The sequence below is a fragment of the Babylonia areolata genome, chromosome 6, assembly GCF_041734735.1.
Source record: "Babylonia areolata isolate BAREFJ2019XMU chromosome 6, ASM4173473v1, whole genome shotgun sequence".
Lineage (NCBI taxonomy): Eukaryota > Metazoa > Mollusca > Gastropoda > Neogastropoda > Buccinidae > Babylonia > Babylonia areolata.
In genome coordinates, this window is record NC_134881.1 from 21518596 (window position 1) to 21533795 (window position 15200).

At 37.9% G+C, this 15200-nt stretch overlaps 1 protein-coding gene across 3 annotated transcripts in view; it reads left to right on the forward strand.

Annotated features, from left to right (window-relative positions):
- LOC143282829 (radixin-like) overlaps positions 1–15200 on the forward strand; it is a 33434-nt gene that overhangs the window by 12063 nt on the left and 6171 nt on the right. For all 3 annotated transcript variants that reach the window (XM_076588638.1, XM_076588639.1, XM_076588637.1), the window contains exons 2-12: positions 504–576; positions 3620–3703; positions 4506–4601; positions 5168–5272; positions 6424–6581; positions 6853–6936; positions 7402–7548; positions 8671–8931; positions 9914–10023; positions 12458–12618; positions 14875–15151. In XM_076588638.1, coding sequence (XP_076444753.1) covers positions 565–576; positions 3620–3703; positions 4506–4601; positions 5168–5272; positions 6424–6581; positions 6853–6936; positions 7402–7548; positions 8671–8931; positions 9914–10023; positions 12458–12618; positions 14875–15151 — 1495 coding nt within the window. In that variant the 5' untranslated portion in view covers positions 504–564. The remainder of the gene's footprint in view (positions 1–503; positions 577–3619; positions 3704–4505; positions 4602–5167; positions 5273–6423; positions 6582–6852; positions 6937–7401; positions 7549–8670; positions 8932–9913; positions 10024–12457; positions 12619–14874; positions 15152–15200) is intronic.

Here is a 15200-nt window from a genome sequence, read left to right on the forward strand (position 1 = left end):
GCTATGCTTGAACAATCTTGCCCACAGCATGTTTTCAATAACTGCTGAAATTGATTAATTTTATTTTTTAGGGAGATGTGGCTGTGTCATATTGTTGTGAACATGTGTTTGTGTATGTAAAGGATTTACTAATTTTGAGTTAACTGATTTTTTCGTTATTTGTTTATCTGGAGCAAATTCCATGATTATATGCTTAGGTCTACAGTTGTTAGCAGACAATAGACTTGTGAAGTGGTAAACAGAGTGCTTGACAAACTGCCATCTGTTTCTTTTAAATAGATTGTTATATTTGATAGATTTATAAGATAATCCTTTATGGCTGTACATTAAAGACTGCACATATTTGCAGGAAAACACTTAGCTGCTGTATTTAAAAAAATAAATTTTTTATCTTTTTTTTTTTGGGGGGGGGGGGGGGGGTGTTGACATGTGTTTGATACTGATGGTGATGACTTTTGCCTTTCCATTAGTACTTGACAGATTTTTTTTTTATGTGTTTTTAGGGGGTGTGCAGGAGATTGAAAGGATACTTACTTTTTCTCTCTTGGAAAACAAACCAGCACCATGCCACGTCCGGTAAGTTGACCTAGAACATTATTTTCTATTCTCGTATGATTTTAAGATAATTAGAATAAATGCCAAGTTAGCACACTAGTACAAGCATGTCCTGTGCAAAGATGACTATATTATTACTCTCCCAATGCCAACTCAGCAGCGACTGTCTTAAAACCTTAGCGGAGAGAGTGGGGATGTAACTTTGGCAAGACAGTCTCCACTATAATCAGATTCTAGCCCAGCAGATAGTCGGGACAGCAGTTTCCTCCTCTGCTGTTCTGATGGTCATAGTCGAACACTACTATTATACATACATATTACCCAGATGTGTTGATAAAAGTTGTATAATGATATTGATAATTTGTACATTTAACAGTCTCCAGATCTACATTGTCACTAAAGTCAGTATTTGTGCCAGTTGATAGAGGGAATGTTATTTTGATGATGAGTGATAATCAGTCAAATAACCTTTGTACTGTTTACTAATTTAGTAAAATGTATATTGTATTGTAAATGTGGAAAAGAGAATGTTTGTTAGTGTGAAATGTCTAGAGTGTACTGGAAGGCATTAACTAGTTTAACCTTACATTGGATCTTGGGTACTTCCCTCTATCCAACACCCCCCGGCTGCCCTTCCTTCATGACCCCACCTGTTGTGGGTTTTTTTAAACCTCACAAACAGTGACTGTGAGCTAATGTATAAAATGTGATACAACTACTTCTATTACTGATTTTAAAATTTAGTCAAACTTCATAAAGTAATGTGAAACTGTTGGAAGCTAAACACTGAATGCTAATGTTAAACATCAAATGTTGTTGTGGTTGAAAAGGAAAGGGGTTGCAAAGTATTAATGTCATTTGCAGCTGTTAGATTAGTCTGTTGAAGGTTTAAATCGCCAGCCCAGAGAGCTTTGCTTGGTTCAAGAATACCAGTTTGGAGGAGGGGGGGGGGGGTTGTAAACTTTGTAAGTTGAATTGCTGCATGTGTTCAAAGAGGAGGTTTTTTTTTTTTTTTGTTTTTGTTTTGGTTTGTTTGGTTTTTTTAATTGGCAGGTTTCGCACTCACAGTCTCCATTTCTGCACTTCCCTGCTCAGGATGCCACATCACAAAAAAATAAAATGCTGCAACAGCACATTTCTTAGCCTTTTTTCTTATATTCAGTTTATTACTGATATTTTTAAAGTAATGCAAAAGATAGCAAAAGCTTCATTATTGAAAAAATTGTGGACATCACAGCCACCTATTCTTCTCACGACCATATGTTGGTGGTCTTCACCTACTTTGACAGCAACAGAATTCATTGTTTGGGTCTTCAGAAATATCATCAGTATATATTTACAAACTAACAAAGCCTTGGAAGAATTTTGTTGGTCCTGTGTGACAGTATAATTTTAAATGTAAAGTGTAGAATTTAAATCTAAAAGCACCCAAAAGTTTCTGATACTGATAAAACCATAACAAAGATGAAGATGGTATGGATATGCTGTATTATTGGATGTCATGGTAAGAAGAAAAAAGAAATGGATTCATAATCATAATCATTCCTTTTCTTCTGTTGCATGCTTTGGAGCATGGACACATTTGCATGTGCAGAGCTATCAGCATATCTGAGTCTCACTTTTTATCTCTCAAGTCCAGTGCAACAGTGAAAGTGGGGTGAAGGTTATGACAGTGTTGAGACAGACTTTTTTCTTTTTTCAAATGCAATGATCCATCCATTTTTCTTTTGATTTAACTTGAAGAATACAACTCAAACTCTTTTTTTTCAGGAGTATTGTTATGATTACTGTGCATGGAATGTGTTGAAAACTGCATATTTTGTGACCTAGTGTTGACCGGCTTTGTGAGACAAAGTGGGTTAGTAAACATTTCGATCTTAATTCAGTTGAAATCTTCTTGATATGTTTGTTTCCAAGTTTGAAAAAACACCTAAAAGTAAAATACTTTAATTGTGTATTATTCTATCAAAAGAATTTTTTTTTAGCAAAATCAAAACATGTTAGTGACATAAATGATAAATGCAAGAAATTGTTCGACTACGTTTTAGGCTTGTATGGAATAGGCAAAATACATCCTTCTCTTTTCTCACAACCAGACACACATCATCACATCTCACACAAATAAAACACAACACTTGGAAAAAATATTAAGTATTCTCACTATTCTGGGTTTTTTCATTCACATTTATTTAAAACATATACAAAAATGACAGAAACTCGCAAGATTGATCATTTCATGCCACATAAATCAAGAGACATGTCTGACCCAAATATTGTGAAACCTGCCATGTAGATCAAAATAATATACAGAATTTTTTTTTTTTTTTTTTATCCCTTTTCTCTCTTTCTCTCTGTTATCCCTTTTCTCTCTTTCTCTCTGTTGTTCTTTTAGTGATTTACGTATGTTTAAAGAAATTTTTCTGTTTATGAATTTATCTCTGTAAAAGAACTCACTACTGTTTCCTTTTTTCTAATTTTAATGTAGAAGGAAGCTTATGTGTATTTTTTGTTTTTGTTTTTTGAATTTATTTTTTGTTTTAAATATATTTTTTTACAATTTTTATATAAAGTTTCTTTTCTTTTTTCTATTTATTTGGGGGCCGGGGGAGGGGGGGGGAGGGTTCGTGTGAATTTTTAAGTAATAGAAGCTTAAAATAATACGTTTATGATACATAATACATCATTACATGTATTTCATCAGATTTTCAGTGACCGCCTTTAATTTCTTTATTCATTTAATTGCAGTTAAACTAAAAGTAGTTTTGATGGAGAAGGAGAAAATTTGGTTAGAGAAAGAAAGCTGTAAAATGCAAAAGCATTACTCTTGCAGTTAGAGCTTTTTCTGAAAATCAGCAAGTGTCGTCTGAAGAAAAAAAAGTTATATGTTGCAAAAGCTTCTGACATGTTATTCATGTATAAAGGCTAAAGAAAATCATAGATTTGTTGTATATTGTTTATATTTGACATAGTTTAGAACATGCTTGTTATATAATGATTTATTCTATTCAGATACTTGACATAGTTTTGAACATGCTTATTTTTTATAATGATTTATTTTATGCAGGTTAACGTTCGCGTCACTACCATGGACGCAGAACTTGAGTTTGCCATTCAACCAAACACAACTGGCAAACAACTCTTTGACCAGGTAAAATTTGTTTTTCATTATCTGTACTGACTGCAAACATATTGCTTATCACTTTATCAGTTGCTGTTGTTGAGAGTTGCTGTGTTTACCAAAAATAAAGATGGCTGTTTATTTTATGTCATACAATTTATAATATATATCATATGTTAAATCTGCGTGTTGAAAGTATAGTTCTCAATGAAATGACAAAAACAAACAAAAAAGGCTTTGTCACACGACAGTATCACTGTCACTCTGTCAGTGTCACTTAGCATTTGTGAATTATCCATAAAATGATTTCAGTAATTTCAAAGTTTTGAAATTTTCCACAAAGAAATATGTTGGAACAGTGGTCTTCAAATGGATATATAGGCTCTTTTTTTTTTTCTTTTTTTTTACATATTCATCATCATGTATTTTTTAGTTATGTTCAGAGGTGGTTTTGAAGCTGATATAATTTAAAAGCATATGTCATTCATGATCATACCACAATGTACATTTTCAGAAAGAAATGCTGCTATGGCATCATTGATATTGCCAGCACAGTAATACTAATATTCATATTATTACATTTGAAATGTATTTTTGGTTACATCAATGAAACTACAAAAGTTGAGGCTTTAAAGTTTAATAAGCAATGACAGAAACACAGAAAGCAGCTCAGCAAGTCTTCAAAGTTCAGTGGTATTTTGAGTTCATATTGAACTTTTGACTAAAATTGTGGGCGGATTTGCTGACTAAAACCATGTTAATAGGAGGAAATTAAACTTTTTGATAGGTTTTCATGTATTCACTCAGAATTGTTTATGTCTGTCTGTTTCAGGTGGTGAAGACAATTGGTCTTCGGGAGATCTGGTTTTTTGGTCTCCAGTACTTAGACAGTAAAGGCTATTCCACATGGCTGAAACTTAATAAAAAGGTATTTATTATTCCATGCTTTTTACTATTTCTCTTACATTTGCTGGTTGGAACTTGGAAACATTTTACAGGGTTGTAATTTATTTTGAATCTAAATCCGTTTTTTGTTGTGTTTTTTTTGTTTTTAATTTTTTTTTATTGCATTGATTAGCTTTCCCAAAGTGGAATCAAAGCCAGCTTCTGTAGCCATTGATGTTCTTTCTTTCTTTTATTAAAAAAAAAATTCTGTTGTTGACCAATATTTAATATACAGATCTATGCAGTGTGTAAATTTGATCTTTCATTAGTTTAAAGAGATGTGATCATCTTTACCCTTTGATTGATCAGCAGAAAGGTGTACTTTGTGTGTGTGGGTTTTTTTTGTGTTTTTTTTGTTGTTGTTTTTTTAAAGTTATTTTACTAGTTATTTTACTAGAATTTACTAACAGTTCAAGTTTTCAGGATATCAGATTCTCAAGATGTTCCTTTTTTTTCTTTTCTTTTTTTGTTGATTACTCACTTGGGTGCGAGTTTAACCCATACCTTTTTTTATGATTTGTATATTGTTAATTTTTGCTTGCTTTGCAGGTGCTCAGTCAAGATGTGAAGAAGGAAAGTCCGATGCAGTTCAGGTTCAGAGCAAAGTTTTTCCCAGAGGATGTGTCTGAGGAACTGATTCAGGAGATCACACAGGTAGATATCCAGTTTCAGTCTCTTTGGTTTGGTTGGATAGTGGGGAGGTAAACTACCTACTCAAAGCAATCTGTAAAAAAATAGAAAGTTAATAATTGGCAGGTGCGTTCTTTTTTCTTCTGTGTTCATGGACTGCAGCTCCCACATTTAAGCGTGTGCACAAGTAGGCTTTTAAGTGAATGAGTTGGGTTGTTGTTGTTTTTTTACCCCTCCATGCAGGCTGCCATGCTTTGTTTTCAGGAGTGGGTATGCGGGGTATGTTTTTATTTTGATAAGCCACCATTTGACATGGTTTGAAGAATCTTTAACATGCCTTTGATCTTCTGCATGTGTACACACACAAAGGGGTTTCAGGCATCAGAAAATCTGCACAAATGTTGACCAGGGAGATCAGAAATTCCACCCTTGACCCACCAGGTACCCTGAAATCCGGGATGGAACTCAAGAAAACCCAGCTTTTTAAGTCTAACCATTCAGCCACTGACAGATTTTAAAGAGATAGTTTCCTGAGAGAGCACCAACCTTGTGTGTCCGGCAATTGCAGGGTTGCGTGTGATGGGTAGCAATCAGGACAAGTCAATCCCAAGCATCGCGGCAAGCCTATAAGAAAAGGAAAGGAACAAAGAAAGAGCGAGAAGAATTTGACAATATGAAACACTCAGACGTAAAAAATTGACTCAGATGATGTAGATGGTATGAATTCTGAGACGAAAACATCCCAGGAAGCCGCATCAAACAACAAACATGCAAGAAAATAACATTTCTAATGCACATTCTAATTAGCTCCAGCTGGAAATGGTGTCTGATTTGCTAGCAGACGGCGGACAACCAGTGAGACATATTATCACAGAGTCACTGTGCCATTTTGGCTAAGAGGAGCACACCGATAGGCCTGGTTTACATCAGTTTGACATGGTTAACTTGTATATATTTAACCAAAGTGGGAGTATATTACAAATTCATTATTTTGCTGCAAGTATTTATCTTCCAGCAACAATACATATCCACTGCAACAAAATACAACTGTCACATCCATTTGGTTCTTTGTTTCATTAATACATGCTGCAGTGCTTTTGCAGATTGCTTACATGTGTTACACAGTACACTGTTTGCAAGTGTATGACAGCGGTTGTTGCATGTGTTGGTTACAGCGCATGTTCTTCCTGCAAGTGAAGGAAGGTATCTTGAGTGATGAGATCTACTGCCCTCCAGAGACCTCAGTGCTGCTGGCCTCATATGCCTGTCAGGTCAAATACAATGACTTTACATCCAGGGACAAAATTGGCACCGATCGTCTTCTACCACAGAGGTCAGTGATCTGTTTGTGTATTTGTGTTTTGTTTCTCTTTTAATCAGTAAGTCTCTGATCAGTAAAGAAATTGTCTAGGTGATTACTGTGCTTCTGTTATCTCTGTTGGTCGTAAAACCTATTTGCAAATTTTTCCTAAATTCAGAATTTCTAATTCAGAATGAAGCAGATGTTTGTATCTGTAATAATCAAATGTTATGAAGCCATTGTGCATGTTCTGCTTTGTTTCTTTCAGTGTTTATTTCACTTGTGCGTTTCTGACTCTCCACAGAGTGTACGATCAGCACAAGCTGTCCAAAGAACAGTGGGAAGACAGAATAGCAAGCTGGTGGGAAGAACATAAAGGAATGCTGAGGTTTGTGAACTCTTCATCGTTTTCTGTTTCTTTTGCTCTTTGACTGTTTTTCATGGGTAGAACTTCAGCAGCACCAAAACACCACACAAACATAACTGACTTGAAAACACCATTTTACATAATATTATGAGGTTTTAAAAGATTAGGCAAAACAAGATACATCATGTTTCATTAGCATGGATTGGAGTCGATTTCAATACTGAATATGAAGGGGAGAGGTGAGTGAATGTATGATATCAGATATATTCACTATTGTTAATGTCAGGCTTCCTTTTGCTAACTTAAAAAAAAAGTTTAATAACCTTTCATATAATCAGTAAAATTACATACATTTGTTACACTTTGTGAACTACTCAGGTGGAACACAGACTAAAAAAAAATTATGCCAAGTATCTCAAAAATAGATGAGATGAGCACATAGAGGTGAGATAATGAAATTGAAAAAGTGTTTTGACTGTTGAACAGGGAAGATGCCATGATGGAGTATTTGAAGATCGCTCAGGATCTGGAGATGTATGGTGTGAACTACTTCGACATCAAAAACAAACGCGGCACAGACCTCCTTCTGGGTGTTGATGCTCTTGGCCTTAATGTTTACGAGAAAGAAGACAGGTGAGTGTAGGTGGTTGCGACTCTGTTCTGAAATGGTAGCTGTCAGAAAAGGATTAAGGAATAATCCTGAATGAATGTTTTTGTTCAGTTTTTTATGGTAGAAAACAGTTGCAGGAATCAAAGATTGTGATTGAAAGGACAAAAAGTTTTTGATAATAACTTAATAAGATAGATCTTTGAAGTCTGTGCAGCAAGCACCAATTAAACTGGAAGGCGAGGCCCTAGAAAAGGTGCAGAGCTTCACTTACCTTGGCAGCAGCATTGACAAGCAGTATGGAACAAATGTGACGTTAGAATAAGCATTGGTAAGGCAAGGGCGGCTTTCCATCGTTTGAATGTCTGGGGATCAGAGATGCCCCAATCAATATTAAGATCAGGATACTCAGCACCATAGTGAAGCATGTCCTGTTCCATGGAGCAGAGACCTGGAGAACTACTGTTACCGCCATGAAGAGAATCCAAACTTCATAAACACCTGCCTCAGAAGAAATCTTTGAATTTGCTGACCAGAGAAAATCAGAAATGAAGAACAATGGGAGAGACCAGACAGCTGCCTGCAGAAGAAGAGATTCTCAAGATGCTGGAAATAGATTGGCTGCACACTCTGCAAGCTTTAACAAGGCAAGTCCTCACCTGGAACCAGTAAGGGAAAAGGAAAGAGGGCATCCAAGAGCTATGTGACAATGCAACCTGTAGGCAGAAGACATGAAAAGAACAGGCTTCGCCTGGAGACATTTGGAGCATCCGGCACAGGATCGGGATGGCTGGAAAGTGCTCATTGGCAACCTATGTCCTAGGTAGGGCAACAAGCATTGGTGAGGTGAGGGTGAAAAAAACACCAAAACAGTACTGTAAATTAAAATAAGATAAAAAACAAAAACAAATTTTTTCAAATAAAGTTCTCTCATTTAGTCTTTTTAATGAGAGCTTTACTGATGGACTGCTTGTTTCATTGTGACCCAGCTCACAGTTAATGGTGTGACAGAATGTAGTATATTGCATGCTTGTCATATCTGCATTCAGACCTTCAATACCCAGAAAGAGAGCATTCAGTGCTGTGTACTGAAATATTCAAAACTTCTTTACTAACTTCTTCTCTTTTCTGTTTTTTCCCGTGACCAGATTAACTCCAAAAATTGGTTTTCCCTGGAGTGAAATCCGGAATATATCTTTCAACGACAAGAAGTTTGTCATCAAACCCATCGACAAGAAGGCACCAGACTTTGTGTTCTACGCCCCTCGCCTGCGCATCAACAAGCGCATCTTGGCACTGTGCATGGGCAACCATGAGCTGTACATGCGCCGCCGCAAGCCTGACACCATTGAGGTGCAGCAGATGAAGGCCCAGGCACGCGAGGAGAAACTGGCCAAGCAGCAAGAGAGGTCAGAGCAAGTGGTGGTGGTGGTGTATTTAGTTATTTTTATTTTATCTTTTTTTTCTTTTTTTTTTTCTTCATTCAGTTTTTGACAACCTCGTGATAACAAATTTGCATAGGTGCATACATAGGAAATGAAAAAAGTGGATAAAATAGATGAACAAAAGAAACTCAGAACAAAAAAAAAAAAAAAAGAACAGAACTGAAAATAACTTAATGACAAAAAAGTAAATATTCTGATGAAAACTACCGCAGATGAATGAAATCATTAGCATATGTCATCAAATAATAGAAAAAGAAAAACATCCTTCTCCAAAATTTTCTTCCCAAATTTATCAGTTGCACATGCTTTTAATGTACATACTTCCTTAGCATGTTCTGCTTTAGTTAACTTGTATTTTAATTTAGCACTTGTAATGAATTTTTTTACTTGCGTAAAAAAAAAAAAAAAAAAAAAAACCCAAACCAGTCTTGAATGTTGAGTCGTACTTTCGGTGTTTTTTTAGATTTTTTTCAAAAGTTCCTTTTTGTCAAAAATACATGAAGAAGGAAACATTCAGTTTTAAGGCATGTGGATTGATCCATATATGCTACACCACATATGCTGTTAAAAAAAAAAAAGAAGAAGAAAAGGGAAGCAGATGCCTAACCTTCACTTGCATCAATCCAACTCTCTGATCAGGCTGAGGGAGAGGAAAGAGATAAAGAACAGATCAAGGTGTAAAGTTTGACTAGTGTTGAGACCATGAACCGGATGTTTGATTGTAAGATCTTGCTGGGTTTGTGCCACTGATTTATGAAGATGAAGATATGAAACATAAAAGAGGTAAAGAAATATGTGGAAATCTGGATTTGTTGGCAGCTAGGCATCATTAACGAGCATTAGTTTCAGTCACCAGTATATTGTGTATACACACTTTATTCAGTGTGTGATTGTGAAATGGATTTTTTTTAAGACAAAAAAAGAATATGTCGCAATTTGCTTTCAGGGCTCAGATGGAAAGGATGAGGCTGGAAGCTCAGGAATCTGAGCGGGTGCGGAAAGAACTTGAGGAGAAACTGAAACGAATGCAAGAGGAACAAGACCGTACCACTAAAGGTAATGTTGGCCCATTATGAGTTCAATTGTCATGAAACCTTAGTCCATTGATGCTGAAATAAATCTCTGTAAGTGTATATGTTTTTGAAAGTAAACTTACATCTGATCGGTTTGGAACTAGAGCCCAGCTGTGGAAAATTTGTGTCAGTGACCTGCGTGTGATTTCTGAGTGATTACAGCATTTGATCCAAGAGTCCATGGTTTCAACCTTGGCAGTGTGTGATTGGTTTTGTAGACAGTTTTTGTTTTTTAACGCTATTCTCTTTATAAAAAAATAAAAATAAAAAAAAATAAAAAAAGTTATTCTCTAAAATTACATATAAGACCAAACAGAATAAAATGTGTAGCTGTAGATACTGTTATTTGTTTGAAGTATGTTTTTAGTCTGGAATTGTCATTTCAAAAGTACTTCTACCTTTTAGCTTGATATTTTTAAGTAGTGAACATGACATAGAGTTTCTTATGTAAGTTTCTGTGGTCCCTCTTCAGTACTACACTGTGCTGCCAGCTGGAGTGTTGGCCTAGAGGTAATGTGCCTCATAGGAAGTGAGATAATCTAAGTGCACTGGTTCGAATTGCATCGACAGTTGCCAGTAGTTTCTCCCCACAACTAGACCTTGAGTGGTAGTCTGGACGCTAGTCATTCGGATGAGATGATAAATGGAGGTCCCGTGTGCAGCATGCATTTAGTGCATGTAAAAGAACCCATGGCAACAAAATGGTTGTCCCTGCAAAATTCTGCAGAAAAATCCACTTCAGTAGGAAAACAAATAGGAATTGTAGGCAGAAAAAAACAGAAAAAAAGGTTGGCGCTGTCAATGTAGTGACACGAGAAAAAAAAAAGGGTGGCGCTGTCAGTGTAGTGACACGCTGTCCCTGAGAAGAGCAGCACGAATTTCACATAGAGAAATCTGTTGTAACAAAGAGAGTAATACAAATACAAATGCTGTCGAAAATCAGCTGATATTCAGGGAGAAGGGAACAGAAAAGAGTATTTTTTGTTGTCACCACAGACACTGTTTACCAGCTTTCTTGCTGTGCTGTTAATTATGTTTGTCAGTTTTCACTCTGTCAAGGAAGCAGCCAATATCAAGAACTGGCTTTGGTCAATCAAGGTGATAACCATCCCCCACCTTTTTGTCGTGCTCCCTGTCAGTTCCCACAGATAAACATGTACACATATATTTACCTACATGTAACCAACCATGGGGTGAAGCTGTTTGTAGTACCCTGGGGTACATGATTTTGTCATCTGGGTGATCTTTGGATTGTGGAGTAGTGCTCCACTTATGCAGAGTTTCTAATTTGATTTCAAGATGTTGGTTTGTGTTTTGAGCAGTGGATAAACCAGTGAACAATTTTTGAAACACACAAGTTTTTAGATAAAAAACAAAAAACAAAAAATTGATTTTTTTTTTTATGTTGAAGTAGTGTGTATGTGTGTGTGTAGCAGCCACATTTATTACAAGCAAGACCTCAATAAGTATTGGCGAATTATCTTCATTTGGTTTATTTTGTATTGGGTTTGCATAAAGTTGCTGAGAGTTTATTTTTAATGCATTCATGCATTTCATGCAGTCATGGAGAAGCTTATGGTTTTTCCCTGTAAATGTTGGGATTTCCCTTTCACTGTCAGTATAATTTGACTTTCATGGAAGATGCATGGTATTCCTCCTGTGGTGATTAGTGGAATAGCAGATGTACTTTTAATCATTTGCATGTTTATGAATCAGTTGACTTTACGAAATACTTATTTTGTCTGAGCAGTGAAAGATGGAACGGTTGATTTTATTTTGCAACTCATTTTCAGGGAGGTAGTTAATTAGTTTAGAGTTGCCCATGTATTAACTGTAAGGTAGTTAAGATGGAACAGATGTTTATATTTTGCTTTACTTTGTTTCACTGGACAGCACTAGCTGGGCTGGAATTGAGAAAAGGGGATACAAAAACAAGACCCTGTATCATGAAGTATTGTCATGCTCTCACTTGATTTTTCTGTGACATATCAACATCTCATACAGATGTTCTGTTCTTTATTTCTGGATCTGAATTTGCACTGCTTTGTGAAGCAACACAATCACGTATGTCAAACTGAATTATCATTTCCTTTTTTCTTTTTCTTTTTTGTCAGATTGCACAGTTTCTACCCAAAATGGGTGTATGTGTATTTACAAGGTATTTTACCCAGTGCAACATTGTTTAACCCATAAAGGGGGTAGGGGGAGGTGGATGTAACATGGTATTTATCCTATGCAGTTTTTAACCAAAAAAAGGGATATGGGGAGGGAGGGGTACGTTAAAATGGTATTTATTTACCCTATGCAGTTTTTAACTCAGAAGTGGGAGGGAGTGGTGGACGTTTTACTGGACACTGGGAATTTACAAAAGTTAGTTGACAGTCCTGATGAGGCCCCACCCACGGTGTGTGTTGCAGACATGCAGGACCTGCAGGCCAGGATCAGAGAGAAGGACGACAAGATGGCCGAACTGCTGACCCTCCGTGAGGAGCTGGAGGCCGAGCGTCGCCGAGCCGAGGAGCTCCGTTTGGAGATGGAGCGCTCCCACGAGATGGAGCAGTCTGAGCGACAGAAGCTGGTCAGTATCTTGGGAAAAGTTTTCTTTTTATGATTTCATTATTGATCCAGTGTGATTACATTGTGCGTGCTAAGCAAGTTGTGTCCCCGTTGTGTTAAACTCGATATGTTATTTATTTACTCCATGATTTATTCACAAGCACAGGACCAGGATGGAAGATGGCTGCCGTCAGAAGAGGACGCTCTAAAGGCATGCACAGGGGAGGTAACATATAAGGGGGAGGTAACTAACCGCATGTATTTTCGTTGCCTCCCCTTCTCAGGGGTAGTAGTTTGCACAGGACAGGGAATCAGACCCCTGCTGGAGTCTGCACCAGTGGATCATGGTAAAGTATGTGTAATTAAATGTAATTTTAGGAAGAAAATTTCCTATTTTCATTGATTATGAACCCAGTTGTGTGACTTTTTGTTGTTCGTGGCTTACTGCTTTGTTATGGGCCGGAAACCTATCAAATAAACCTTTGTCATTTTCTCTCTATTCTTCCCCCCCCCCCCGTCTCTCTCTCTCTCTTCCTCTCTCCCTATCCTTGAGTAACGTTTTGAGTTCTTATCTCTCTCTCCCCATCCAATATCTCTCTCATTCACTAACTTTCTCACCCTCTCACTCTCCCATCTCTCTCCTATCCACTCTCTCTCATCCACTGACATGATCTGTGTGTGTTTGAACATTAACCTTTCCCGTACGTCGTGGGTGTGAAATCACCCAGACAAGTGTTTTTGCTCTGTAACTCAAGTAATATTGAAGCCACTTCCACATAATTTCATGACTTTGTCCATAATATAGTTTACTACATATCCACTGAACATTATTTTCTTTTATACATAAACAAAGAAGTTATTAATCAATTAATGTCCCAGTACGTCGTGGGTGTGACGACACCCACACTCCCAAAGAATAAACCTTGCACGCCGTACGTCGTGGGTGTGGAGCCACCCATGCAAAGCTTGCGCGCCACGCGTTGTCGACATGACGTCACTTGGGCTCGCTACAGAGAGAGATGAGAGTGACCTGGTCTTTTGTTGATCGTATCCCGGTTCAAGTCTGCGGCAAGTTTTACTCTAAAGTTGTAACTAATTTCAGAAAACAATATTTATTGCACTAGATATCTTCAACAATATTGAATGAACTGTTTTTCTTGTAGAGAATGATCGGGAGCAACTGATTGATAGCTTTTTATCTAGTTGGAATTAAAGTGCCTTTCTAAGAACTGGATATTTTTGTAAGTCTGAAATCAATTGATCTAAAATCTAGTTGATATAGAAATTTTATTCTTATCCTAATCTGTTCAAAGTAGAGAAAACCCGACTATGGCTAAAAAAAGAAAGATAGTTGATATAGAAATTTTATTCTTATCCTAATCTGTTCAAAGTAGAGAAAACCCGACTATGGCTAAAAAAAAAGAAAGAAAAAAAATGCCAGCCAGCCAGCCAGGAATGCCGAGATCTAGGCCAAGGGAAGGGGGGACTGATACCAGGCTGTTGCTGCTATGTTAGGGCATCTGCCTTGACCGAAAGAGGATGGGCGTGTAGCCGCTAAAAACAAAACAAAACCAACAACAAAAACAACACACACACAAAAAAAAAAACCCAAAAAACCCCAAAAAAAACACAAACAAACCGTTTTTTGTAAGTAACAACATTCTCTTCTCACGGGCAAAACTTATTCACAATGCGCCTGGTCAAGCACTGGAGTAAATAGCCTACACGCACAAGTGGAAACTGCGCATGCAAGTCTGCTGAAGAAAAGTCAAATTTGCTTTACGGACAGGTGTGGGTTACTGTGCACCCACGACGTACGGCAAGGTCTTATTTCTTCAGTGAAACCATGGGTGCCTACACACCCAGGACGTACAGCGAAGGGTTAGTTCGTACACAGAAACCATGGGTGCCTGCACACCCAGGACGTACAGCGAAGGGTTAGTTCGTACACAGAAACCATGGGTGCCTGCACACCCACGACGTACAGCGAAGGGTTAGTTCGTACACAGAAACCATGGGTGCCTGCACACCCACGACGTACAGCGAAGGGTTAGTTCGTACACAGAAACCATGGGTGCCTGCACACCCACGACGTACAGCGAGGGGTCATTCCTTCTTAGAAACCATGGGTTTCTGCACACCCACGACGTACGGCGCGCAAAATTTTAGGCGACGTACGGGAAAGGTTAAAAAGAACAACAGCCTGAACCAGAATTTTACACAGCAAGCGATAACACAACGTGAATAACACTCCCCCACTCTCCCCTCTTTTCTGCAGGCAGAGGAGTTGGAGTCTGCCCAGAGGAACCTTCAGGAGAAGCTGTCTGACATTGAGGTGAAGGAGCAGAACGTGTCGGAGCTGCACTCGGAGCTGGAGGCAGCCCGGAGGGAGGCAGAGGAGCGCAATGAGGAGCTGCACCGCGTCAAGGTGGAGAAGACCCAGCGTGAACAGGAGCTGCAGGAGAAGCTGCAAGAGCAGCTGCAGCTGCGCTCCGAGATGCACACCACGCACGACGAGAATGACGAGCCCGAGGAGAACAACAAGAACGAATACGGTGAGTTTGGTAAGAACGGCGAATGAGTACTGTCTGTGAGTGGGTGGTG